This window comes from Colobus angolensis, unplaced genomic scaffold (assembly GCF_000951035.1).
Source record: "Colobus angolensis palliatus isolate OR3802 unplaced genomic scaffold, Cang.pa_1.0 Scaffold126, whole genome shotgun sequence".
Taxonomy (NCBI): Eukaryota; Metazoa; Chordata; class Mammalia; order Primates; family Cercopithecidae; genus Colobus; species Colobus angolensis.
This window is the reverse complement of record NW_012113808.1, coordinates 1,307,863-1,334,139: the sequence shown is the minus strand read 5'-3', so window position 1 is coordinate 1,334,139 and position 26,277 is coordinate 1,307,863. Positions and strand designations below refer to the sequence as shown.

The 26,277-nt window shown below is 41.8% G+C and overlaps 1 protein-coding gene across 3 annotated transcripts in view; it reads left to right on the top strand.

Annotated features, from left to right (window-relative positions):
* The first annotated feature begins 12,431 nt into the window (after window positions 1-12,431).
* Window positions 12,432-26,277, top strand: part of COG2 (component of oligomeric golgi complex 2) — a 51,320-nt gene continuing 37,474 nt past the window's right edge. For 2 of the 3 annotated variants that reach the window (XM_011933321.1, XM_011933320.1), the window contains exon 1: window positions 12,432-12,653. In XM_011933321.1, the coding sequence (XP_011788711.1) occupies window positions 12,582-12,653 (72 nt within the window). In that variant the 5' untranslated portion in view covers window positions 12,432-12,581. Of the gene's footprint in view, window positions 12,654-12,785; window positions 13,016-26,277 lie in introns of those variants that run through there. The other variant, XM_011933322.1, reaches the window with a different exon arrangement.

The window sequence follows — 26,277 nt, the reverse complement described above, 5'->3', positions numbered from 1 at the left end:
ATGGTGGGAAAGATGCTGTCTTTCCACAGAAGCCAGTGGCTTTGGTGGATGTGATTACAGAGTTGGCAGTGGCAGTCTTCCCTGACACTTGAAAAGATGCTAACTAAAGAAGAAAGCAGTCCAATGGAGACAAGTAGACATGAGACACAGACAGTGAGAAAAAAACAAATTCCACTGATTTTTAACTCCCAATTTCTTGATCCTGAAATTCTATTTTTTCTGCTCTTCTTTGAATACTATGAACTACCACAGAATCTTTTTCTATGTGAACATGAAGATTCCTTTTTTAAAGTTTTGCTTTGTATTTTTTTCCCTTTTGTTCAATCCGGTTTGCTTTGGATTGCTGCCACTTGCAACTAATGGGTCTTAAAAAAATCCTTCACTAAGAAAATTTAGAGATCTTGAGTAATCTTAAGTAGAATAAGGATGTAAGGGGATATATTTTTTAGAATGATCACTTTGGAGTTAATGTGGAGGATGAATTGGTGTGGAGAAAGAAGGGAAGGAGACATCTGGCTGGAGGTGGGAAGACAAATTTGAAAGCTTTTGTAGTAATTTTGGCAGAGTATGGTGAAGGTCCGAAACAGAAGGGAAAACCGGGCAGTTGGAAAAGATTAGATAGATACAGAGGCGGGATGATTAATGAGATTTTGGTAAAAACTGAAATTGTTAGGCTTCTAATAAACTTATTTGAGGATTTAACATTATCATGTTTAGTCCCAGCTACTCCGGAGGCTGAGGCAGGAGAATGGTGTAAACCCAGGAGGCGGAGCTTGCAGTGAGCTGAGATCCGGCCACTGCACTCTAGCCTGGGAGACAGAGCCAGACTCCATCTCAAAAAAAAAAAAAAAAAAAAAAAGAAAATTGTCTCTAGTGGTGATGATACTATAACCTTTTCAGTGATTAAAGACTAAAATCTTAATCTGGCCTGGTTTGTAAATAATCAAATGGAGTTTAAGAGCAATAAGCAGGGCACAGTGGCTCACACCTGTAATCCCAGCATTCTGAGAGGCCGAAGCGGGAGGATCACTTGAGGTCAGGAGTTCGAAACCAGCCTGGCCAACATGGTGAAATCCTGTCTCTACTAAAAATACAAAAATTAGCCAGGTCTGGTGGTGTGCACCTGTAATTCCAGCTATTCAGAGGGGCTGAGGCAAGGGAATTGCCTGAACCCAGGAGGAGGAGGTTGCAGTGAGCCGAAATTGTGCCACTGCAGTTCAGCCTGGGTGACAGAGCGAGACTTCATCTCAAAAAGAAAAAAAACAACAAAAAAACCAGGAGCAATAAAAAGCAATTCAAGGGTTTGGAAGGGTAGGTGAAGGGGAGTGATAACATTCCTCTCACATTTTAAGAATATCTTTTGACTGCTGTGTGGAGAATGGCTAGAATGAAGGTGAAAGTACAAATGAGGAAACTAGTCATTCTTCAACATTTATGGAACACCTACTATGTGCCAGGTACCATACTAGACCCTAGAGACAGAATAGTTAATAAGAAGGATACAGGTTTTGGCTCCATGGAGCTTCTATTTTAGTGGGGCAGTCAGACAATAAGCAGACAAATTATCTGTCTATCTATCTGTCTGTCTGTCTGTCTATCTACCTACCTACCTACCTATCATCTCTATCATCTATCTATCCAACCATCTACCAATATCTATCCATCTCTTTCATCTATCCATTTATATCTATCTATCTAATGTGTCATCTATCTGCCTACTTACCTATCTCCATCATCTATTTATCTATCTCTACCATCTACCCATCTACGCATCTATTCATCTACCTATCTCTATCATCTTTGTATCCATCCATCTACCCATCTATCATCTGTCTAGCTATTCATCTATCTATCTGTTCATCTCTCTGTCTATCAATCTATCTATCTTAGGAGTTGATAAATGTTAGGAAAAAAGGTAAAGCAGGGTATGGGGCATGGCAGGTGGAGGTTTATAGGAGCAGGTTGCTATTTTATTAGGGCTGTGTCAGGGAAGTTTCTCTTATTTGAGCAAAGACCTGGAGGAAATAAAAGTGTGAGCAGCAGTAATATCTGCAGAAGAGCATTCCAAACAAAGTGAACAGCAAACTGAACATGGGAGCGTGCCTGTTGTGTTTGAAGAAAGGCACAAGGATCAATAGGGATGAAGCAAGAGGGGAAGTGGTAGGAGGCAGGGAAGCGAGGTAGTGGGGACCTGATCACGTAAGTCCTCAAAGGCCTTCGTTAGGATTGATCCTTACCTCTGTGACCAGTGAGAATCCATTGTATGGTTTTGAATAGAGAAGAGGCCTGCCTTGGCTTAGATTTGAAAAGAATCCCTCAGACTGCTTTGTGGAGTATGGACTCGCAGGAGGATGAGCAAGGGTAAAGGCAAGGAGATAGTTTAGGGGCTATTTGTGTTCATCTAGATTAGGTTTCACAGCCTCTGCACCATTGACATTTGGGGCCAGATAATTCCTTGCTGTGGAGGCTGCCCTGTGTGTCATATGACATTTGGCAGCACTCCTGTCCTCTAACCACTAGATGCCAGTAGTGACCCTTCCCCCAGTGGTGCCACCAAAGATGTCTCCAGACATTGCCAAAACCCATGGGGAGAAGAGTGGACAAAACCTTCCCCAGGTGAGAACCACTGATCTAGATGACCGATGACACTGGCATGGACCAAGGCAGTAGATGGGCAGGTGGGGAGAAGTGGTGAGATTCTGTATGTGTTTTGAAGGCAAAACACACAGAATTTTATGCGTGGATTCTGTGAACAAGATAAGGATTGGCAAGATTTTAAGATTTTTGGCCTGAAACACTGGAACAATAAAGCTGCTGTTTACCAGGATGGGAAAGACTATAGGAGGAGCAAGTCTGAGAGGAAATCAGGAGTCTGTTTTTGGATGTGTTGGATTTGAGATGCCTGTTAAATCCACACGGAGATGACAAGTAGGCAGTTGGATATACAAGACAGGAGTTCAGGAATGAGGTCCAGGCTAGAGACAGAAATGTGACGGTCATTAAAATAGAAGTGTTACTTAAAGCCCTGAGGCTGGGAGAGCTTGTCAGTGCAGGGAGTAGAGATAGGGAAGGTGTGTTAGCCAGCCTTTTAAGGTGGCCCTCTGACATCTGACCTATGTTATGTCCTTTGAAAGTAGACAGGACCTAGACTTGCTTCTAACTAGTAGAATATGGCGAGATAAGGGGTTATCCCTACTACAAATACACCATGTTACATAAGTCTGTTTTTTTGCTGACAGGAGTCAGAGGCTCTCCTGCTGACTTTGAAGAAGTAAAGGGCTTCTTGTCAACCACTGTGGAGAGGTCTTGTGGCAGGGAACTGCAGGAAGCCTCTAGAAGCAGAAGACAGACTCCAACAGTTAGCCAAAAAGAGGCTAGGGCCCTCAGACATATGGGTGCCAGAAAATGAATTCTGCCAAAAACCTAAATGAGTCTGGAAACAGATTCTTCCCCAGCTGAACCCGCAGATGAGAACATAGCCCAGTCAGTGCTTTCATCTTTGCCTTGAGGGAGACTCTGAGTTAAGCAAAAACAGGTCTGAGTTCATGAGCACATTGGTGCTAAAAAGTTGAGATCAGGATAAGCCAACAAAGACCGGCAGAAAACAAAGGCAGAGTCAGAAGCTAAGTGAATAAAACGAAACATTTCGAGAAAAACAGAGGGACTACTGTTGTCAATTGGGACTGACAGGTTGAGTAATCTGAGGTCTGAGAATGACTTAAGGGATTTGGCAATGTGGTGATTATGAGTGACCTTGAAATGACCTTGAAAAACAGATGTCTCCGTAGAGTAGCGGGACTGGAAGCGTGATGACAGTAACTGAGGTTAAAACACACACACACACACACACACACACACACACACACGTCAGGATTTGGATTCATATGGGATCAGCGATCAAGTCTGCATTCTGTTTTGGAGGTAACATCAATAGGACTTGCTGACAGATGGGAATAGGGGAAGGGAAAAGTCATCCCAAAGGCGGAGGCCCTAGCCACTAGGTAGGAGGGAATGCCCTTTACTACAGTGGGAGAAAACCAGGAGAGGAACAGGTAGAGGAGGGAACCGGTTAAAGTTATGTTAAAAAAAAACCTGGTGTCTGTAACATATTTCCGTGGAGAAATTCCATAGGCAGCTGGATATGAGTCTGAGCTCAATAAACAGGTCAGGATTAGAACTTCAGAGCCTTCCATTTACAGAAAGTACTTAAACCAATGATACTGTCTAGAATCATCGAGAACAGTGGTTCTGAAACTGAGAGATGAGGGTACGTAGGAGGTGGCAATCTTGCTTCCAGGGCACACTGGGCAATGTTGGGAGGCATTTTTGATGGTCACAACTCAGGCAGGGAGTGATACTGGCAACCAGTGTGTAGAGGCCAGGGATACTGCCAAATATCCTACAATACGCAATGAAGAATAATATAGCCCAAAATGTGCCAAGGTTGAGAAATCCTGGTCTAGAAAGCACGTGGTTATAGAAGGAGACTCAGAATCAAGCTCTGGGGAATCTGAAAATATGGAGATCAGATAAGAAAGGGTAACCCTTAAGGGAGATTTAGGATATAGGTCCAGAATGGTAGGGAGAACACCTACGTGACTATGGTGAACTAAGACAAGAACAGGAAATGAGAACCAGGAGACCCTGAGCACATGTTGCCAGGAGTAGACGTCTTTGCTCACACACCTCCTGATAGAATTTACGTACCATCTTGAACATTTTTAAGTTGACACCTGAAATAGTTCATCATAAGTCTATATGTTTTAAAACTAATTATAGGCTGAAAATATTAAGTATTTTAAAAATATAGGAAAAGATTGACTTGATTGGAATAAAGCTTGCCTGATACAATTTAATTTTTTTAAAAACCCTAGATTTCAGTTATTTTGTTTACTTAACCATACTGAATCTGAAAAACATCTGTTAAAATGCTGATTTGTGTTTCTACCCCCATTGTATCTGGACACTTTTGGTAGTCCCTCAAAGCAATTTAGTTTAATTTAAAAGAATCAATGTCACTAACCCAAAGGGATTCTGCTTTTCTGATTTCAGAGCATGTTAACATTAACCCAAAGACTCTTTTTCTAATGATACCCTTCCCTCTTAACAAGAAAGAAAGCAAGTCCTAAGTGTTGAAGTTTCTGTTAAAAAATTAAGGGAGACCAGTTTTTTGGGCTGAGCTCCTGCGCTAGGCCTCAATGGACCAGACTAAAGGAAAATGGAGTCACTTGTACTAACTGCTGTTTAATCAAACTGAAACTTTAAGGAGCAGATAGATCCCCAAACAGACCAGTTTTTCTTGAAAACAGGAGATTCCAATCTACTTGTGTCAGCATCATACGGAAGTTTCCCCTGCTTTAACCCCTACGAAAAGTCACCTGAAGTAACATGATGTTAACCAATCAGCTTCATTTTTTCTATTGTTCTGGTTCCTTGTTCACGCCTTACCAAACCCCCGCTGTTCTGCAATTTCCCAGTGGGACCTCTTGTTCTATTTTTTTTTCTTTTTTTTTTTTTGAGACTGAGTGTCACTCTGTCACCCAGGCTGGAGTGCAGCGGTGCGATCTCTGCTCACTGCAACCTCCGCCTCCCAGGTTCAAGTGATTCTCCTGCCTCAGCCTCCTGAGTAGCCGTGATTACAGGTGCCCACCACCACACCTGGCTAATTTTTGTATTTTTTAGTAGAGACGGGGTGTCACCATGTTGGCCAGGCTGGTCATGAACTCCCAACCTCAGGTGATCCGCCCACCTCAGCCTTCCAAAGTGCTGGGATTACAGGCATGCGCTGCTGTGTCCAGTCCTCTTGTTCTGTTTTGTAGGATGGTGGCTGCCCTGATCCATGAATCCCAAATAAAAGGAAATTAGATCTATCACTAATGATATCCGATGCATTCTTAGGCATATCAGTTTTACTAAAGAGTGTGTATGGAAGGAGAGGATCTGGAAAGGGATTCTCTTAAGATGATCTGTGCACATGATTGTATACAGAGATTTCAGGTATCCCCAGGGGAATGGTAACCAAGCCAGGTTACAAAGAAGTATTTTACAAGCTATACTGTGAATGACAGCAGTGCAGGAAACTCAGAGGTTGCTGACAGGAGTGATCCATTAGAAAGGAGGCATTGAGACCAGGCGCAGTGGCTCATGCCTGTAATCCCAGCACTTTGGGAGGCCGAGAAGGGTGGATCACTTGAGGCCAGGAGTTCAAGACCAGCCTGGTCAACATGGTGAAACCCCATCTCTACTAAAAAGACAAAAATTAGTTGGGCATGGTGGCATATGCCTGTAATTTCAGCTACTCAGGAAGCTGAAAGGGGACCTGGGAGGTGGAGGTTGCGTGAGCAGAGATTGCGCCACTGCACTCCAGCCTGGGCTACAGAGTGAGACTCCATCTCAAAAAAAAAAAAAAAAAAAAAAAAAAGAAAAGAAAAAAAAAAAAAAAAAGAAAGGAGGCATTGAGTTACCTTCCAGAGTGGAGTCCTGGAAAGGGCTGGAGAGAATGAGTCCCAAGCCCCCGTGGAGGGACCTGGCTGCATGACAGCGGGGACACTTGCTCCCCTATGACAGTCTCTCACTGCTCTTCTCACTAACTCAGCTTTATCTTTAGTGAACTTTTAGTTTTTATTAGTTTATTGTGCATCTGTTCAATTACAATGGAAATTCCATGATGAGAGGGACTTTTCTGTACTGTTCATTACTGAATTACCAATGTTCAGTGTATTGCCTACCATAGAATAGGTGTTTAATAAATGTGTGTGGAATAAATGTTAAAAAATGAAAATACCTGGACACAGATGTACTATAGATTTGATCTGATGGTAAGAACATGTGAGAATTCCTGTGCAATTTGCTTCTGTTTCCCCAACAAAAGGTGACATAAGGGCATACGCTAAGAGGAAGGGGGCGTTGTGGGGAAGAAGTAGGGGAGAAAGTTGAGGCAAGTCTTGAAGGCATGAGCTAGTCATTTTCATTAGAGGCAAAGCAAGCCTGCTGGAGAGACAAGGGAGTTCGCAGTCACTGCTAAGTATCCTGCCAGGGCTCAGAAACTGGTGCCCTGACATATGGCACTTTGACACATTGAACTGGAGAAGCAGCCTCAAGATCTCTACCACCCCATCCTCTTCTCTGGCTCCAGTTCTTTGTCTCTCCCAAAGCACAGGATGAGGTTCTTCTCTGAAGTTCCTTATATAACTGGAAACCAGACTTCCAAAGAGGAACACAACTGCCCTCCACTCATTCCCTGAAATCTCATTTTCTATCACACGAAAGAAGACTGAGGAGTGCAACCACATCTGGATGGACTTTTCCACAAGACACTGTCTGCCTCTAGGGCTCATCTAAATTCCAAAGAGAATCATTTTCAGGTTAATTTCTGTCTTCTGGGTCCATTCTTTTCCCCTGTAAATTATTTCACTCCTACACCCCCATCTCCCCTCTTCCCAATGAACCAGCTGGCTGTTTTTGGAGTTTTCATGTTTTGTATGATTCCAGTGCACATGTGTGCACATAATAAATTTCTGATGCTTTTCTCTGTTAACCTGTCTTTTGTTATAGGAGTGTCAGCCTTGACCCTTTACGATGGGGAGGAAAGGGATCACCCCTTTTCTGCCTCTACACCCATTTGAGGTTTGTGGCTGAGTATTTTAAAGTGCAACCGGTTGGCTCAGTTTTGTGATTGATTTCTGGGTGTTTGGCTTATGCAGCTGGCATTTGGTGGAGCCATTTATCAAGAAACAAAATGAAGGAGGATAAGCGGGCCTTTCAGGAAAGATAATGAATCAATTTCAAACATGCTGAGTTTGAGGCATCAGTGGGACATCAAACTGAAGTAGTATTATACGTGGGTCTCGTGGAGGGGGGAAAGAAGCACATGGTGAAGATGTGATGGGAGAATTATGAGTATGTGGACCAGGGCTGAAACCCTAAGGGCACAGCTGAGATGGCTGTGGGAGAGGGTAGCATAGAAGAGAAAGGTTAGCAGAATCCTGAGGAGCACTAATGTGAAAGAGTCACATACATTTATCATGCTTGAAGGTCGTGTCTCTCTAAGCAGATTCTGAGCTCTTCAGGGTCAAAGGCTGAGTCTTGAGCTTCATTCATTCTTAGCCCCTGTCATAGTGCTGACCACACAGAAGACAATTCTACAATTCACTGATTTTATTTCTCTGCACTTCCATTTATGAGGATCCTATCACAGTTTATGATTTGAAATGCTACTAAGGGATACTTTTTAAAAATCATAACTTTCATACAAATATAAAAAGAATACTTGTAAAGATTTGAACTCAGTACTTAACAAGAGAACTAGTAAAATGTTACCACCATTTCAAGAGACAATCTAAAGACCAGTCAAATATACAGCCAAGGATGTGCAAATGAAGTTCCCTAAGATATGCAAAACTGACTTTTTCCAAAGGAAATTGAGGCAAAAAGGGTCAACTGTACTTTCACAGGATAAAATGTATTTGCATGTTTATAGGCAAATGTTACTATTATTTGCATTGCTATCAGTTATCCACTACAACTTACAGAGCTGCAAAATAGCTTAAAGTCAAGAAAGGCACAGGATACACCGCAGAGTCACATCTGGGATGGCATGCTAGGCTGACTCTTTTTCCTTTGAAGACAACTGTAACCTTCTTGGTTCATTTCAAAATCACAAGTTCCCCTGGAATGCTAAAAAGAAAAAGATATTATCCCTACCATTTCTATGAGTGGAGTGTATTACAAAACATAGATGGAAGTATATTTGGGTATTACTATAACATTTACTAGTTGATTAGGGAGACGAGGCCGAACTGGGGACCCCCCCCCAACATAATCTCTTCTAATTGGCATGGGAAATGTTCAGGAATCAAACCAAACCACCTCAAACCCACTCTGGAATGAGGCAGAGTTATAAACAAAATATAGGAGATGTTGAAATAGCCCAGCTGGGTTCATTGAGCTTTCCAAGTCAGAGTGCAGGTCCTGAAGGTGGTGACTGTCTCCCTTGTCCCCTCCTGCTCCACCCCTACCCCCATGTCTGCCCTCCTCTAGGAATGCAGGACCGTCCAACTGTATCCTCAGCCTTCAGGTCAAGCACATGATCCATTTAAAAATGGAAACCCTCCTATCCTTCAGTAGTGAACAAGGGCGACTCTGGTTGCTGTTGGAAAATTCAGTTGCTTTAGTCCAACAGTTCAGGAGAGGATCAGCATAAGAACTTGGTGATGATTACCAGAGAAAATGCTCCTATGATTTCCTGAGCATAATATTTCCCCTTGCAATTTTTGAGCGTTCTATAGCAAACCTGCCAAAAATGTGGAGCCTATAAATAGGGGAGAGTGGGAAGAAAAAAATGGGACCTGTCACAATGCAACTGAAAATAGGGAACTAAAAATTTTCCAGAGATGCAAAGTCAAAGGGGGATTAATATTTACTTAGAAATGAAGTAGCAGGTGTATGCTTTATAAAGAAATGCCAAGAAAGGATGAAATTAGGGGATATAAAAGAGAGACTTAAAAAGATGGAAAAATGTGTCAACTAAAGTCTCATTTTGAAGAAAGTTACAGATCAACAAAGGGGGAAAAAAACTCAGGTACAAAGACTCCATATTATGTCTTGCACTGATTAGGTAGGTGCTTTATATGCACTTCTAAATTTACTCTTCCTGCAAATACTATGAAATAAGTATCACTACCAGAGATGACATTCAACTATTTAACAGCAGACAAATATTTAACGCAGACATTAGCCAATCAGAAGCTGGCTAGAGGAGCCCTGCTAAGCCAGGCACTAACCCTCTAGTGGTTCCTTGGCTGGATCATGAGGCCAAGGTAGGGGTCAGGGCAGCAGCAGATTCTGTACAGAGGCCGTTCACCAACCTTTGAGGTGTTGCAATATTTACCAAGTAGCACAGCTGAATAGTGTGTGCCAGTTGAACATCAGCTCTGAGTGGAAACCCAGGGCCATGTCCTCTGGGCAGTTGTAGGCTTTCTCTCTTGCCTTTGACCTGTGTAGAGTATGATGCCAGCATTGAAGTCTTTCTTGTTGCTCCTGGCTGTGGTGGTCTGCACTACTCTCTGTCTCCAAGAGGAATCCCACTCCATGGTGTCCTGATGGCTCCCTTCTGAATCTTCGGAGGACAGCAGGCAGCAGGGACCCTCAATCGCCTTTGCCACTTAACCCCTTTAGCATCCTCAAGATAAGCCCACCAGTCTATACAAATTTAGGTCCATTTTATTTCTGAACAATGTCAGAAGGGAATTACAGTGAAGAAAGAAAGAGCTCAAGTTCCAGCTTACCTAGACTTCCTGCAGAGCCTCAAAAGAGAAGGCAGGGTTGCAGACATCTTTGTTTCATCTGTCCAGCATCCTCTCCTGTGTCTTGGTACTGGGCTGTGAAAGCAGGCTGCCTGGGTTTGCAACTTGCCACTTATTAACAGTGTGACCTTGGGATAAAGGCCTACCTTTCAGAGCCAGTATAGATTGGTTATTAGAATTGTTGGTTTTGTTAGGTGTTACAAAATGTCAGGGTTTTTTTTTCTTCTTCTTCTTTTGATGTGTAAACTGAGGTATCAGGAGATAGGAAATGATGTGGTGTTTGGAATTTGCTTTAAAACATATTCCAACAAAAGGGCCAGACACATTGGCTCACGCCTGTAATCCCAGTAGTTTGGGAGACTGAGGTGGGTGGATCACCTGAGGTCAGGAGTTCGAGACCAGCCTGGCCAACATGGTGAAACCCCATCTCTACTAAAACAATACAAAAATTAGCCAGGCGTGGTGGTGCATGCCTGTAATCCCAGCTACTCGGGAGGCTGAGGCAGGAGAATCGCTTGAACCTGGGAGGTGGGGGTTGCAGTGAGCAGAGATGATGCCATTGCACTCCAGCCTGGGCAGCAAGAGTAAAACTCCATCTAAAAATATATATATATACACGTGTGTATATATGTATCTCAACAAGGTCTTGATGCGGTGGGTGGGGAGGGACAGAGGAGACAGGTTGATGATGGTTGAAGTGAGGTGCTAAGTACCTAGGGTGAGGTTCTTGCATTCTCTAAACTTCCGTGTGTTTGAAAATTTTCATAACCAGAGAAAACAAAAAATTAAACAGAAAATGAGGTTGTCATTTCCTCCAGTCAAACAAACATAACAGGACTTAGGATGCACTTTTCCCAATCGGTCCTCTGGCAGAATAGTTTGATCCTCCAGCTAGCTTCCAGCTCTCATCCTGTTCATCTGTTCTCTAGACACTGGCAGGAAATAGGCTCTTCAACAGGGCCTGCTAGGTCCAGTGCCAGGGAGTAGAGCGTTTTGGATTCTATGCCCACTTTTTTTTTTTTTTAAGTGACCAGTTTTCCAGTTGAAATACTTGAAATACAAAGTCTCATGGTGAGGTTTTCTCCTCTGCTGTCCCATTCCTTTTTATGGGCCATCATGGCGTTAATCTTATCTCCAAGGAGAAAAATTGGGAGGAGAGGCCTAGATTCCTCAATAGAAGCAGGAAGGGAAGGTTTGCAGAATGAAGTGTACGAAGTGAGGTTTGTGGTTTGAGTCATCAGAATGTCAAGGAGAAAAGAAGAAAAATGAATCATAATCATTTGACCACGGTATTTACAGCTAGCGGAAGGGACAAGAGGAGAAAAAAGCAAGGGAGGAGAAAAAGGAAGAACATCTCAGAATAAAATTGGGGTGGGTGGGGGGAGGAGAAATTGGTTTGGTTGCACCAGTACCGGCCACAACACAAAAATTTGTCCATTCCTGGTTGAAATTAAAAATAAATATGCATGCACATGTATTTGTCTGCTTTGTTTAATCAGACAGCGAGGCACTCCTTTAAGCCCCTTGAAGACCCAAAGTTGCGCTCAGAGACTGCCCACCTGGAACGGAGCCTGAGGTTGAGCAGGGAGCGGCTCAGAGGATCCAAAGCTGCCTAGCTGACCACATTCTTCTCTATGAGTTCCCAGTAATGGAGCCCAGTGGAGGAGACGCTACACTTCTCTGTGGGTGCAGAGGCTAAGGGCGGGGGTCTCCATAGAGGCGTCAGCGCCCACCAGCAGCAGTGACCGCGCACAGGGAGGTGAAGAATGCGACCAGTGTGATACGTCCAACCTGGAAAACGGGCTTGAGAACCAAAGGGCCAACTTCTGGCCATGTATAACGAAGCGGAGCAATCTCAGGGGGAGAAGGCACTGGAAAAGCGTTGCAGGCCAATTTTTCCCAGTAGAAACGGTACGCTGGGAGGGAGACCCGCTCACCCCTTTTGACCCACCCCTGCAGCTCAGCCACGCCTCCCAGGGAGGTGGGCAGCCTCGCAGGAGCCCGCGCGAGGCTGCAGTGTCGCCCTCCGCCGCATGAGGGCAGCACGGCCTAGCCGGCGCAGCAGCGGCGGCCCCTGTGGCCCTCTTGGCCAGAGCCAGGCGCAGGCCGGCTTGCGGTGCCGTCGTTCATTGGCCGCGGCGCGGGCGCTGCCATGTTGGCGGAAGCGGACCCCCAGTGCCGTGGAAACTGGCGGTGGCCGCGGCCGCCGAGTCCGTCTGCGCAGTCTCCTGCGTTTTCTCGCTTGGATCGTGGCACTGAGAGGCGGTGGCCGGCGGGATGGAGAAAAGTAGGATGAACCTGCCCAAGGGGCCAGACACGCTCTGCTTCGACAAGGACGAGTTCATGAAGGTGCGCGCGGCCTCCGCTCCCCGAAGCCGGGCCATGGGGGTGCCTCTGCCCTGTGCCCTCTAGGGCCCTCTCTTCGGGCTGCTGCTCCTACCCGCGCACGCTTCGTATCTGGTCCTCCTTCGAGACGTCGCTGCACTTCGCAATGAGTCTTTTGGCCTCAGGTTTGGCAGGTGCAGCCTGGAGAAAGCACTTTTGTAAAATCGTGCATGTTACATGAAAAGGCCTGAAAGTTCTGGGCAAGTGATTTTGAGCTGAGTGTCAAAGCCTCTGTTACCCGTTCCTGTTACCATGCAGTGCAGTCAGATTGCCAGTCCCCTTGTCGGAAAGAAGCTTGTTGACCGGGGTCTTGGAGCTCATTAAGTGTGTGTTGAATAAATCTCTGAGCCCACGTACTTTCCTAGGGACTCGGGTTGGAAAGAAAAAGAACTTAACCTGAAGTTTTGCTTAACATTCAGCTAAAGCTTCCGGAATGGGATCTTTAGAAGCTTAGAACATTCTTACTGACTTGCAGTACGACAAAGGAAACCATTACTCTTTAAAGAAGTTGCTCTACTTCTTTGTACATGATGCATTTGAAGAAGTTGGTAGTTGTAGGTCTTAAACTTAGAGAAAAGAAATATAAACTGAAAACACTTCACTGATGATAAAGTTCATCAGGCACAACATTGAAAATGGCCAGGCTTTGAGTGAGAGCTAGGAGGAGCTTTGCCTATCTATTTGGTGTAACCCTCTGCGTCTGCACTTAAACCATTCAAAAAATATTTATTTTTGACACCGTTTAGTAGCTGCTTTCAGTGTTAAAAAGCGAAAAGTTTTAGCTTGTTAGTAGACACCTACAGTTTTGAGCAAGTGAATTGAAATCTCTTGCTCTGCGTTTCTTGGTGACTTAAAATGTTTTCTATTTTTCTAGATTAGCCTATCTCTTTTTGATAATATTTGCATTCAGATTACATCTCCAAAGCTCTGGGTTTTTTTTTTTTTAAGTATATCTGTATCTTCTCCAGTGTGACCATATCATTTTTAATATGTAGGACTTATCTATACTCAGGAATAATGTACCTTATTCTTGTAAGTGATATTCCTATTACACCACTGTACTAAAAGGTGTGACTTCATTAGGATGTCTGAAAGAATGTACAGAATCAACTCATTGATCTAGAAACCCTTTGTTTCGCCCACTGGATAAGAGCTACCCTGAAATGAGGGTGGAAAGGAATAGCTAAGGGTACATGCTGGGGAGAGGTGCCCTGGAAGAGGAAAGGCCACACACAGAGATCAGGGGCGTTGTTGACGTCAAGAATCTCGGAGTACAGAATAATCTCAACTTGTCCATCTCTTGATTTCTTAAGGTGCAACACCAGCATCTTCTCTGACTCACTAACCCCACCACCTTTCCCACTCTGAGTTGACAGAATGCCTTTGGTATATGCAGCTTCAGTAAGTGAAATCACAGAAATGTAAGTTCTAAAATAGAACATAGAGTGCAAACGGGATGGGGGAGGGTGGCTGGAATGCCAGCAATTGCATATTTCGTGGCTCTATGAATGTGCCGTACATTTTATAGTGCTTATAAAAGTGACAACATACATAGAAGAAAATACATAGAACAGCTGTTCTGTGTAAAATGTTGTTGATCTTTTAGGTGGAGCTTGAAGATAAAGGTTATTTGCAATTTGTGTTTCCTTAAACATATGTAACTATATATAAGTTACACTTCCATGGCAGAAAGGATGGTTGGAACACTTGTCCAGGATATATTTCTGTGTTTGTGTCTCATTCAACACATTTTGTAATTGGATAGGTTTTGTGCGTGTGAGAAGGTTGGGATATGACATTTGCATTGGGAGATTTGAGACTGCTTGAAAATCCAGTCAGTTGATGGGAAACTGTGTTTAGGTTGCCATAGATCATAGCAGTTGTTTAATCAGTGGGCATTCCATGACCACCTGCTATGTGCCAGGCAGCAGTCTAGACATGAAGGTATAGGGATAAGTAGGATACGTTTTTTAGCTCCCTAGCATGGTAGATAGGAAGGACGTGTGCCAAGAAACAGCACTCAGTCCACAGTGGCTAGCATGTGGAAGGATGGCCAGGAAACAGACTGGAAAAGTAGAAAGTTAGATGGGATGGGATTGATTGCAAGTTGCATTGGGCCTTGTATACTACACTGACGAATTTGCCCTTGATGCAATATTTGTTGTGGAGTTATAGTCAGGTTAAAAGCAGGAAATGGCATGATCATATATGTTGCAGTTGGAATTGACTGGTGGCAGGAGGCTACTTAAAAAGTTATTTCAGTGGTTTTTATGAGATCTGAGAAATACAGGAGGGGATAGTTTGTGAAAGATATTATGTAAATGATCAAAAAGCACGAGTGGCAGATCAGCGAAGCACTTGAGGGGTCAAAGGTGGTGGTGGCATGATGCTGTTGACTTTGTCAGCTTAATAAAAGTATACACACTGAGCAACATAAAATGCATTTCTACAAAATATTAAAAAATTAGTCAGGTGCGGTGGCACATACCTGTAGTCCCAGCTACTTGGGAGGCTGAGGTGGGAGGATTACCTGAGCCTGTGGAGGTCAAGGCTGCAGTGAGCCAGGATTGCAGCACTGCACTTCAGCCTGGGCAACAGAGTGAGACCCCATCAAAAAAAAAAAAAAGAAAAGAAAAAGTACAAACACTCTTAGAGAGGGTTGACAATCGGTAGATGAATTAGGATGTAAGTTACTGGTAGTAGGAGAGAGATTGTAGGCTAACAGGGATAACTTAAACCCAGTTACCTAGGTGTGCTGTGGAAATCACATCCTTCTGTCTCACATATGACTTCATCTGTTTTACAGTAAAAAGAGGCCATCAAGCGGCACCTCCTTCATCCTGCTGACAACAACCTCATTCTTGCGTTTGTACCTGTTCTCCCATCGTTAACCTGTTGTGTAGGGCAGTGGTCCCCAACCTTTTTGACACTTTTGGAAGACAGTTTTTCCATGGACCAGGGGTGCAGGGGATGGTTTTGGGATGATTCAAGCACATTACATTTATTGTGCACTTTATTTCTATAATTATTACATTGTAATACATAATGAAATAATTATACAACTCACCATAACGTAGAATCAGTGGGAGCCCTGAGCTTGTTTTCTTGCAACTAGACAGTCCCATGTGGGGGTGGTGGGAGACAGTGACCGATCATTCGGCATTAGGTTCTCGTAAGGAGTGCCTAACCTAGACCCCTTGCATGTGCAGTTCATAGTAGGGTCCACGCTGCTGTGAGAATCTAGTGCCACCACTGATCTGACGGAGGCGGAGCTCCGATACACAGTGGCTGTAAATACACGCTGCGCTCCTCCTGCTGTGCCATCCGGTTCCTGACAGGTAGTTCGGGACCCCAGTAGGGGTCTTTCCTTCCTCCGGAGGTCTGCCTCCCGTGCTTGGATCTGGTGCCCTCTCCCTTCTCAGGACCTGTTATTCCCACCCTCTCCACACTGCTTCCCATTGGTTGTCATACACACTCCTGTTTTGGTTTCTTCTACTGGACCCTCCAACCTCCGGTTAAAGCCCCTCACTCTGTTCCATCTCACAGCCAAATGCTTAAGGGTTGTCTTTCCTTTCTCTCCCTTCACTCTTAAATTCACTTCATTCTGGCTTCTGGTCCCATCATTCCACTAAAGACTTCTCACCAAAGTTAGCTAGATGGAAGTTGATACACCAGCCCTTTTCTGCCTCCTTCCCTGACCTCAGTAGACCAAATGCTCCCTTCATTTGCTTTCTGAAACGTGGTGCTTTCTGGTTTTCTTTTGGCTTCTCTGGTCTCCTTGTCTCTTTTGCATAATCATTCTCCTCCTCATAACCGTTAATTGGTGGGTTATGGACTCAGCCACATGTCTGTTCCTTTTCACATGCTGTGCACTTTCCCCAGGTGACCACGTGTAGACAGGTGAAAGATTCATACTTCTGGCCCAAATATCTTCGATCTGCAACCTCACGTGCACAGCACCTTGACATCTCTTCTTGGCTATCTCTGTGGCACCTCAAACTCGGCATGTTTAAAACTGAATTTGTTGGGGGGAAGATGAAAAAAACCAACCTCCTCTCAAACCTAGCTCTCTTCTGGTATTACCAATCTCAGGTAATACTAGACCTGAGGTAATCCATCCATCTGGTTGTGAGTCAGAAAACCAGGAGTCATCCTTGATAACACCTCTCTCCTTCACATTCTTCAAATCCAATCTGTTACTAAGCCTTAGGATTTCACTCCCCAAATATCTCTGAAATTTGTCTACTTCTCTCCGTCTCCTCTTTTCCCACTTTCTGACTCATCATTATCTTTGGCCATTATAATCTAGTGGCTTCTTACTATAGTCCTCTGGCATCCATTCTTGCCTTTTTCTAGTCCATGTTCTACATCACAGGCAGGGTGCTCTTTTCAAAACGCATCTCGGTGCTTTTATGTAACAGGTGCTTGTATGTAATCAGACTGCCACCTATGTACACCATGAAGACATGAGAAAGCATTTTCCAGAACATTTGGAAGTATTCCAGAGCAGCCTATTGCATTGATGGACAGTTTCTATTGATTAGTAGCTATCTTGGTTATCAGACTGAAAAAACATAGTGTATGTAGAGTTGGGTACTATCTGGTTTCAGGCATTGACTAGGGGTCTTGGAATGTATCTCCCTCAGATAAGGGGACCCCTTACTGTCATTCTGAGGCTCCTCTGTATTCTAAGTGTGTGAATAGGGAATATTGAAACAGGACGTGTGTCCAAGAGAATAATGCCTGGCTGATTGAATAGCAGTGACCTGGAGATGTGGGCCCCAGTTTCAGCTCTGCTGACCGCTCACATGTGATTTTGTGCAAATCACTCCCTCCGTGAGCTTGTTTCCTCATTTGTGTCATGGAGTGATGCTTATCTCAGTACTCTTTGCAGTGTTTCTGGCTCTTGTCATTTTATGTTTTTGCGAATAAAGAAACTTACAGTTGCCCCTCAGTAGCCGCAGAGGATTGATTCCAGGACATCTCCCACCCCTTCACAGATAGCAAAATCTGCAAATGCTCAAGACCCTCTTGTAAATGGTGTAGTATTTGCATATAACCTACTTACATCCTCTGGAATACTTTAAATCACCTCTAGATCACTTACACTACCTAATACAGTGTAAATCATTGTTACACTGTGTTTTTATTTGCATTACTTTTTATTTTTTACATTTTTTTTTAAAATAATCTTTTCAATTCATGGCTGGTTGAATTAGAGGGTGTGGAATGCTTGGATACAGAGGTAAAATTGTAGTAGATTCTTCCCGTTTGCCGATAAAGAAACTGAGGTCCAGAGTTGTTGTGACTTCCTCCAAAATCACACAACTAACTGGGGCAACCCAGGGCCCTTATCTCCTGACTCCCAGGCTGGAAAAATAATCATGTCATGCTTTCCTTTCTAGATGGTAGGAACTTTGGAATGTGTGATTTTGAATACTAAGAACAGCCCCAAAATATCACATAGTCCCCTATGCTAAAGCACATGCATTTTATCAGTAGGGACAAGATGGAGGGTCATCACTTATTTAAAACAAATTGTAATGCATCTAGTGATCTGGACTCTTGGCCTGTAGGTGAGATACAGGAGAGCAGATGTGAGTGTGAAAGCTGCACAGCCCAGTGTTGCTGAGTGCCCGGCATAGCGTGTGCCATCATTTCACAGCAACTAAAATGCTGACCTGACAGGTTCATGGTTTCATTTTCAGTCTTCATGAAAAGCTTGAATTCTCTTTGGCTTCAGTTTGCAACAGAAATGAAGAATATATTTGAGACTGATTGTCACAAAATTTTCTAATTACCCATATGTGGAGCAATTTCCTAATATGAAATACTTTTCTCGATAGTATGAGATCGGTACCATTGGACATACAGTTTATTCAGTTGGCCTTTGGTAAAAAGAAGTTCTTTGGTATGAAAGAAAGAAAGAGAGAGAGAGAGAGAGAGAGAGAAAGAGAGAAGGAAAGAAAGGAAAGAAGGAAAGGAAGGAAGGAAGGAAGGAAGGAAGGAAGGAAGGAAGGAAGGAAGAAAAGAAAAAAGAAAAGAAAGAGCTTTCTGAGCAGTTGTGGCTTTCGATTTTCTAAGTCACTTCTTGCAATATTATACAATGTATTTCTTGAATAAAATGTTGAACTCATGGTCCCTTGAGTTTTTATTACTTGGGATAGTTGTTCAAAGTTAGATAAGCATGATGTAAATAGATCTTTGTTGTTTAACTAGTCATATAGCATTTAACATCAAATTTCTTTGAAGATTTAACTAAACTAATCACAAACGGGGGCTTGGGCTTCCTCAGGTGTCCCTAAAACACCCGCAGCAATGAGCACTTCAGAATGAGATCATTCTGCTTAAGCGCTCAAGAAATTAAGTTGAGAAAGTAAGCTAAAAGACCACGCAGATTATCATTAGTGTTAAATTGGGGTAAAAAGGAGAAAGAAAGAGAAGAAATCAGCTGGGACACAGCACAAATATTTGTTAAAGGGAAGGGACAGGTTATAGGTTTTCTTTGCCTTCTCATAAATACGTCAAACACAGGTACAGTATTGAACAGAAGATTTAAACATAAAATTGATGAATCCATTTAAACATAATAAGTTATTTAGAACTTAAGTGCTACTATTTCATAAAACTTCTAAGATCATCTGTCCATAGATGCTGGAAAGTACTTTAGCATACATTTTGAATTTCTCAAGCTTCAGTAATTTGGTAACCAAATAAAGGTTTAGAATGAGCCTTGGGAGACACGAGTTCCAGACTAACTGGGTCATGTGTCAGTGGGGCCACACTGCACTGGGGACAGCACTAGGTTGAGGGCAGGGGCTGGAGGGAAGAGCCCAGGGACGTTTTTGCCCATAGCTTGCTATTGTGAGGAAGGGTTCCCTTCCCACAGTCTTTCCCATGGCTGGTGCCTTCATGGCATTCAGATCTCAGCTCAGATACCGCTTTGTAAGGGTCTTCTATCCCCTTTTCACCACTCACTTTCATAGGGTTCCATTTTATTTTCTTTGTAGCAGTTACCACTATTCATAATGTTTATTTGTTTACATGTTGATTTTCTCATTTCTCCATTAGAATATATGCTCTTTGAGAACAGGAATGTTGTCTTTGCTTTTCATGGCTGTGCCCCCTGTAATTACAGTAGTGCCTGAGTCACACTGTGAATATTTATTTATTTATTGGATTTATTGGGTTTATTTCATTGTGGTTTTATTTTTGTTATTTATTTTATTTTATTTTAGATTCAGGAAGTACATGTGCAGGTTTGTTACGTGGTTATGGTGTGTAATGGTGAGGTTTGTGCTTCTAGTGTACTCATCACCCAGATAGTGAATGTTGTACCCAATAGATAATTTTTCAGCCTTCATCTTTCTCCAACCCTTCCCCTTTTGAATCCCCAGTGTCTATTAATTCCATCTTTATGTCCACATGTACCCATCATTTATGTCCCACTTAGAAGGGAGATGATGTGGTATTTGACTTTCTGAGTTCATTTAGGATAGTGACCTCCATCTCTTTCCATGTTGCTGCAAAAGACATGATTTCATCTTTTTATGGCTGCATAGTATTCTATGGTATATATGTACCACATTTTCTTTTTACCTTTTCACCAACAGTGTATAAGCATTCCTCTTTCTCACATCCAGTGTTGTTTTTTGGCTTTTTAATAAAAGCTGTTCTGATTGGTGTTAGATGGTATCTCATTGTGATTTTAATTTGCATTTCTCTGATTATTAGTTACGTTGGACATTTTTTCATATGTTTGTTGGCTGCTTGTATGTCTTCTTTTGAGAAATGTCTGTTCGTGTCCTTTGCCCACTTTTTAATGGAGTTACTTGTTTTTTTCTTGTTGATTTGTTAAAGTTCCATGTAGACTCTGGATATTAGTCTTTTGTTGCATGTATAATTTCCATATGTTTTCTCCCATTCTGTAGATTGCCTGTTTACTCTGCTGTTTCTTTTGCTCTGCAGAGCTTTTTAGTTTAATGAAGTCTCATGTGTCTATTTTTGTTTTTGTTGCATCTGTTTTGAGGTCTTAGTCATAAATCCTTTGCCTAGGCCAATGTTTAGAAGAATTTTTCCTAGGTTTTCTTCTAGGATTTTTATAGTTTCAGGTCTTACATTTAAGTTTTTAATCCATCTTGACTTAATTTTTATATATGGTGAGAAATATGGGTCCAGGTTCATTTTTCTGCACGTAGTGAATATTTAATGTTTATCGAATATGCAGGGGCATTTATTCTTATCTGTTGGTCCTTTGTCTTAAAGAATGGTTTGAAACACACAGACATACAGGAGCTCATACTAATCTTTTATGACTTTCCACCTATAGTTTATTTAATCCACAGTTTAGCACATAATATTTTGTATTGGTATTTATCTCAATGAGACTGAACATGTTTTGAGGCCAGAGATCGTGTCTTCAGCTTGGTGTTCCCTCTTAGTAGTACCTCCCATCATTATGAATACAGAATGATGTCTGGGGGATTTGGGTTCTGTCACAGCTGCAGTAGCTGATGATTTGATAGTTTTCTATATTTGGGGAACATTTTACTTTTTGGCATTCAGCATGAGGCAGCTTGGAGAATTTTGCTCTTCTGTTAAAAGTTCTATGAAATTTTCTCAGTGTTGAGGATATTGATATTTGGGTCTCAGGCAAGCTTTAAATGATTACTTCCCCAGTTCTCTTGTGTCAGTCATTGTTTGCCATCCTTGTGTGCAACTAGTTATTAAAACAGCTAAACTTTTAAACTTTATTTGGTTTTAAATTTGATTGTCACTACTGTTCTAGTGAATGGTTCTTAAGTTTTCTGCAGCTGGTTTGTTTTGCTGTCTTATTATCCTGTATTTGATTTGTTTCAACTTCTAGCTGTTTGGGGCATTTGTACTTTACCTGTCAGAAATATCTCTGATATTTAAGTCAGAAATATCTGAGTATAAAGAGAAATGATTTTTCTTTTAATTTCTGAGCTTACAGACCATAATTGTTGACTTCTTCCAGCTTTTTCAGACATAGGCATATATATTTTAACAAGAAAAAAGTCTACTTTAAAAAATATTGCTTTTTAACTAAAATAGCTTATTTTCAAAAAGTGGATACTATTCTATTCAGGAAAAAAAGTTTATCTACCTTAGTATTTTTTAATTAATAGACTATTTTTTGGAGCAGTTTTAGTTTTATAGAAAAATTGAGCAGAAAGCGCAGAGGTCCCATCTATCCCGTCCCGCTTCACAGTTTCTCCTAGTAACATCTTGCTTTAGTATCTTACCTTTGTTACAACTGATGAACCAATATTGAGGCATTATTTTTAACTGAAGTGCCATAGTTTTTATTAGAGTTCATTCTTTGTGTTCTACATTTGATGGATTTTAATAAGTACATAGTGTCGTGTATCCACTATTACAGTATCATACAGAACAGTTTCATTGCTTTACAAATCCCTTGTGCTCTGCCTGTCCATTCTTCCCCATCTCTCGGCACCCTCAGCACCCCCAGCACCCTCCCATCCCTAACCCCAGGCAACTACTGATCTCTTTAGTCTCCATAGTTTTGCCATTTCCTGAATATCGTATATGTAGTTGGAATCATATAGTATATATAGCCTTTTCAGATTGGCTTCTTTCACTTAGAAATACACATTTAAGATTCCTCCATGTCTTTGTGGCTTGATATAGCTCATCTCTTTTTATTGCTGAGTAACGTTCCATGTGTGGGTATACCACAGTTTGTTCATCTATTTACCTATTAGAAGAAATCATATTTGCTTCCAAGTTTTGGCAGTTAGAATGAGGCTGCTCATTCAGGTTTTTGTATGGACATACATTTTCAGCCCATTTGGCTAAATAAGGAGCACAATTGGTAAGACTGTTTAGTTTTGTAAGAAGCTGCCAAGCTGTCTACCAAAGTGACTTCCATTTTGCATTCTTCCCAGAATTCCTACTGCTCCATAACCTCAGAAGCATTTGGTATTGTCAATGTTTTGGATTTTAGTCATTCTGTTCATTAGTGTCTTGTTTTAATTTGCAGTTCCCTAATAATAACTCATGTTGAGCATTTTTTCAGATCTTTTGCTCATTTTAAAATTAGGTTTGATTTCATACTGCTTGCCCACCCCAGCTTTATTTAGGTATGATTGTCAAATAAAAATTGTACGACAAATAAAAATTATATACAGTGTGATGATTTGATAATGTGTATACATTGTGAAATAATTACCATAATCAAGGTAGTGTATTCATCATCTCACATAGTTAACCCCCTCTTGTTATAGTGAGAACACTTAAGATCTACTCTCTTAGCACATTTCAAGAATACAGTATATTATTAACTATAGTCATCATGCTATACATTAGAACTCCAGAATTTATTTATACTATAACTGGAAGTTTATATCACTTGACATTACCCCCAACCCCAGTCCCCATTCTCCAGCACCTAGTAACCACAATTCTACTTTTTGTTTCAATGAGTTTGACTTCTTTATTTTTTTGTTGTTTTTTTTTTTTTTGAGACAGAGTCTCGCTCTGTTGCCCAGGGAAGAGTGCAGTGGCATCATCTTGGCTCACTGCAACCTCCGCCTCCCAGGCTCAAGCGATTCTCATGCCTCAGCCTCCCAAGTAGCTGAGATTACAGGCGCATGCCACCACGCCGGGCTAATTTTTCTATTTTTAGTGGAGACGGGGTTTCGCCATGTTGGCCAGGCTGGTCTTGAACTCCCGACCTCAAGTGAACCACCCACTTCAGCCTCTCAAAGGGCTGGCATTACAGGCATGAGCCACCATGCCCAGCCAGAGTTTGACTTTAGATTCTGTGAAGACACTCCATATAAGTGAGTATCTAATTTTGTGCTGCTAAAACAGAATACTTGGGATTGGATAATTTATAAACTATAGAAGTTTATGTGGCTCATATTTTTGGAGGTTGGGAAGTTCAAGATCAAGAGGCCTAATCTGGTGAAGGCTTTCTTGCTGTGTCAAAATGGGGTGTAGAGCATCATGTGGCATAGATTGGATGGGAGGGGCATACAAGAGCAAGAGAGGGCTGAACTCACTTTTATAACCCTCTCTCAAAAATGAATCCACTTGCATGGTAACAGCTTGAATACATTCATGAGGACAAAGCCCTCATGACCACTTCTTAAAGGTCTCCTCTCATGAACTCTTGTATTGGAGATTCAGTTTTCTTGTATGTTTAAGTTCTTTGTAGACTCTGGATATTAGCCCTTTGTCAGATGGATAGATAGCAAAAATTTTCTCCCATTCTGTAGGTTGCCTGTTCACTCTGATGATAGTTTCTTTTGCTGTGCAGAAGCTCTTTAGTTTAATTAGATTCCATTTGTCAATTTTGGCTTTTGTTGCCATTGCTTTTGGTGTTTTGGACATGAAGTCTGCCCATGCCTATGTCCTGAATGGTATTGCCTAGGTTTTCTTCTAGGATTTTTATGGTTTTAGGTCTTACGTTTAAGTCTTTAATCCATCTTAAGTTGATTTTTGTGTAAGGTGTAAGGAAGGGATCCAGTTTCAGTTTTCTGCATATGGCTAGCCAGTTTTCCCAACAGCATTTATTAAATAGGGAATCTTTTCCCCATTGCTTATGTCAGGTTTGTCAAAGATCAGATGATTTTAGATGTGTGGTGGTGTTTCTGAGGCCTCTGTTCTGTTCCAGTGGTATATATATATATATCTGTTTTGGTACCAATACCATACTGTTTCAGTTACTGTAGCCTTGTAGTATAGTTTGAAGTCAGGTAGTGTGATGCCTCCAGCTTTGTTCTTTTTGCTTAGGGTTGTCTTGGCTATGTGGGCTCTTCTTTGAGAAGAGTTTTTTCCAATTCTGTGAAAAAAGTCAATGGTAGCTTGATGGGGATAGCATTGAATCTGTAAATTACTTTGGGCAGTACGGCCATTTTCATGACATTGATTCTTCCTATCCATGAACATGGAATGTTTTTCCATTTGTTTGTGTCCTCTCTTATTTCTTTCAGCAGCAGTTTGTAGTTCTTGAAGAGGTCTTTCACATCCCTTGTAGGTTGTATTCCTAGGTATTTTATTATCTTAGTAGCAGTTGTGAATGGGAGTTCACTCAGGATTTGGCTCTCTGTCTGTTGTTGGTGTATTGGAATGCTTGTGATTTTTGCACATTGATTTTGTATCCTGAGACTTTGCTGAAGTTGCTTATCAGCTTAAGGAGATTTTAGGCTGAGACGATGGGGTTTTCTAAATATACAATCATGTCATCTGCAAACAGACAATTTGACTTCCTCTCTTCCTATTTGAATACCCTTTATTTCTTTCTCTTGCCTGATTGCCCTGACCAGAACATCGAATACTATATTGAATAGAAGTGGTGAGAGAGGACATCCTTGTCTCGTGCCAGTTTTCAAAGGGAGTGCTTCCAGTTTTAGCCCATTCAGTATGATATTGGTGGCGGGTTTGTCATAAGTAGCTCTCATTATTTTGAGATCCGTTCCATCAATACCTAGTTTATTGAGAGTTTTTAGCATGAAGGGGTGTTGAATTTTGACGAAAGCCTTTTCTGCATCTATTGAGATAATGTTTTGGTTTTTGTCATTAGTTCTGTTTATGTGATGGTTTACATTTATTGATTTGCATATGTTGAACCAGCCTTGCATCCCAGGGATGAAGCCAGCTTGATTGTGGTGGATAAGCTCTTTGATGTGCTGCTGGATTCGGTTTGCCAGTATTTTATTGAGAATTTTTGCATTGATGTTCATCAAAAATATTGGCCTGAAATTTTCTTTTTTTGTTGTGTTTCTGCCAGGGTTTGGTATCAGGATGATGCTGGCCTCATAAAATGAGTTAGGGAGGATTCCCTCTTTTTCTGTTGTTTGGAATCGTTTCAGAAGGAATGGTACCAGCTCCTCTTTGTACCTCTGGTGGAATTCAGCTGTTAATCCATCTGGTCCTGGACTTTTTTTGGTTGGTATGCTATTAATTGCTGCCTCAATTTCAGAACTTGTTTTGGTCTATTCAGGGATTCGACTTCTTCCTGGTTTAGCCTTGGGAGGGTATATGTGTCCAGGAATTTATCCATTTCTTCTAGATTTTCTAGTTTATTCGCCTAGAGGTGTTTATAGTATTCTCTGATGGTAGTCTGTATTTCTGTGAGATTGGGGGTAATATCCCCTTTATCATTTTTTATTGCATCTATTTGAGTCTTCTCTCTTTTCTTATTTATTGGTCTGGCTAGAGGTCTGTTTATCTTGTTGATCTCTTCAGAAAACCAGCTCCTGGTTTCATTGGTTCATTGATTTTTTTGAAGGGTTTTTCATGTCTCTATCTCCTTCAGTTCTGCTCTGATCTTAGTTATTTCTTGTCTTCTGCTAGCTTTTGAATTTGTTTGCTGTTGCTTCTCCAGTTCTTTTAATTTTGATGTTAGGGTGTCAATTTTAGATCTTTTCTGCTTTCTCTTGTGGGCATTTAGTGCTATACAGCTCCCTCTACACACTGCTTTAAATGTGTCCTAGAGATTCTGGTATATTGTGTCTTCATTCTCGTTGGTTTCAAAGAACATCTTTATTTCTGCCTTCATTTCATTATTTACCCAATAGTCATTCTGGAGCAGGTTGTT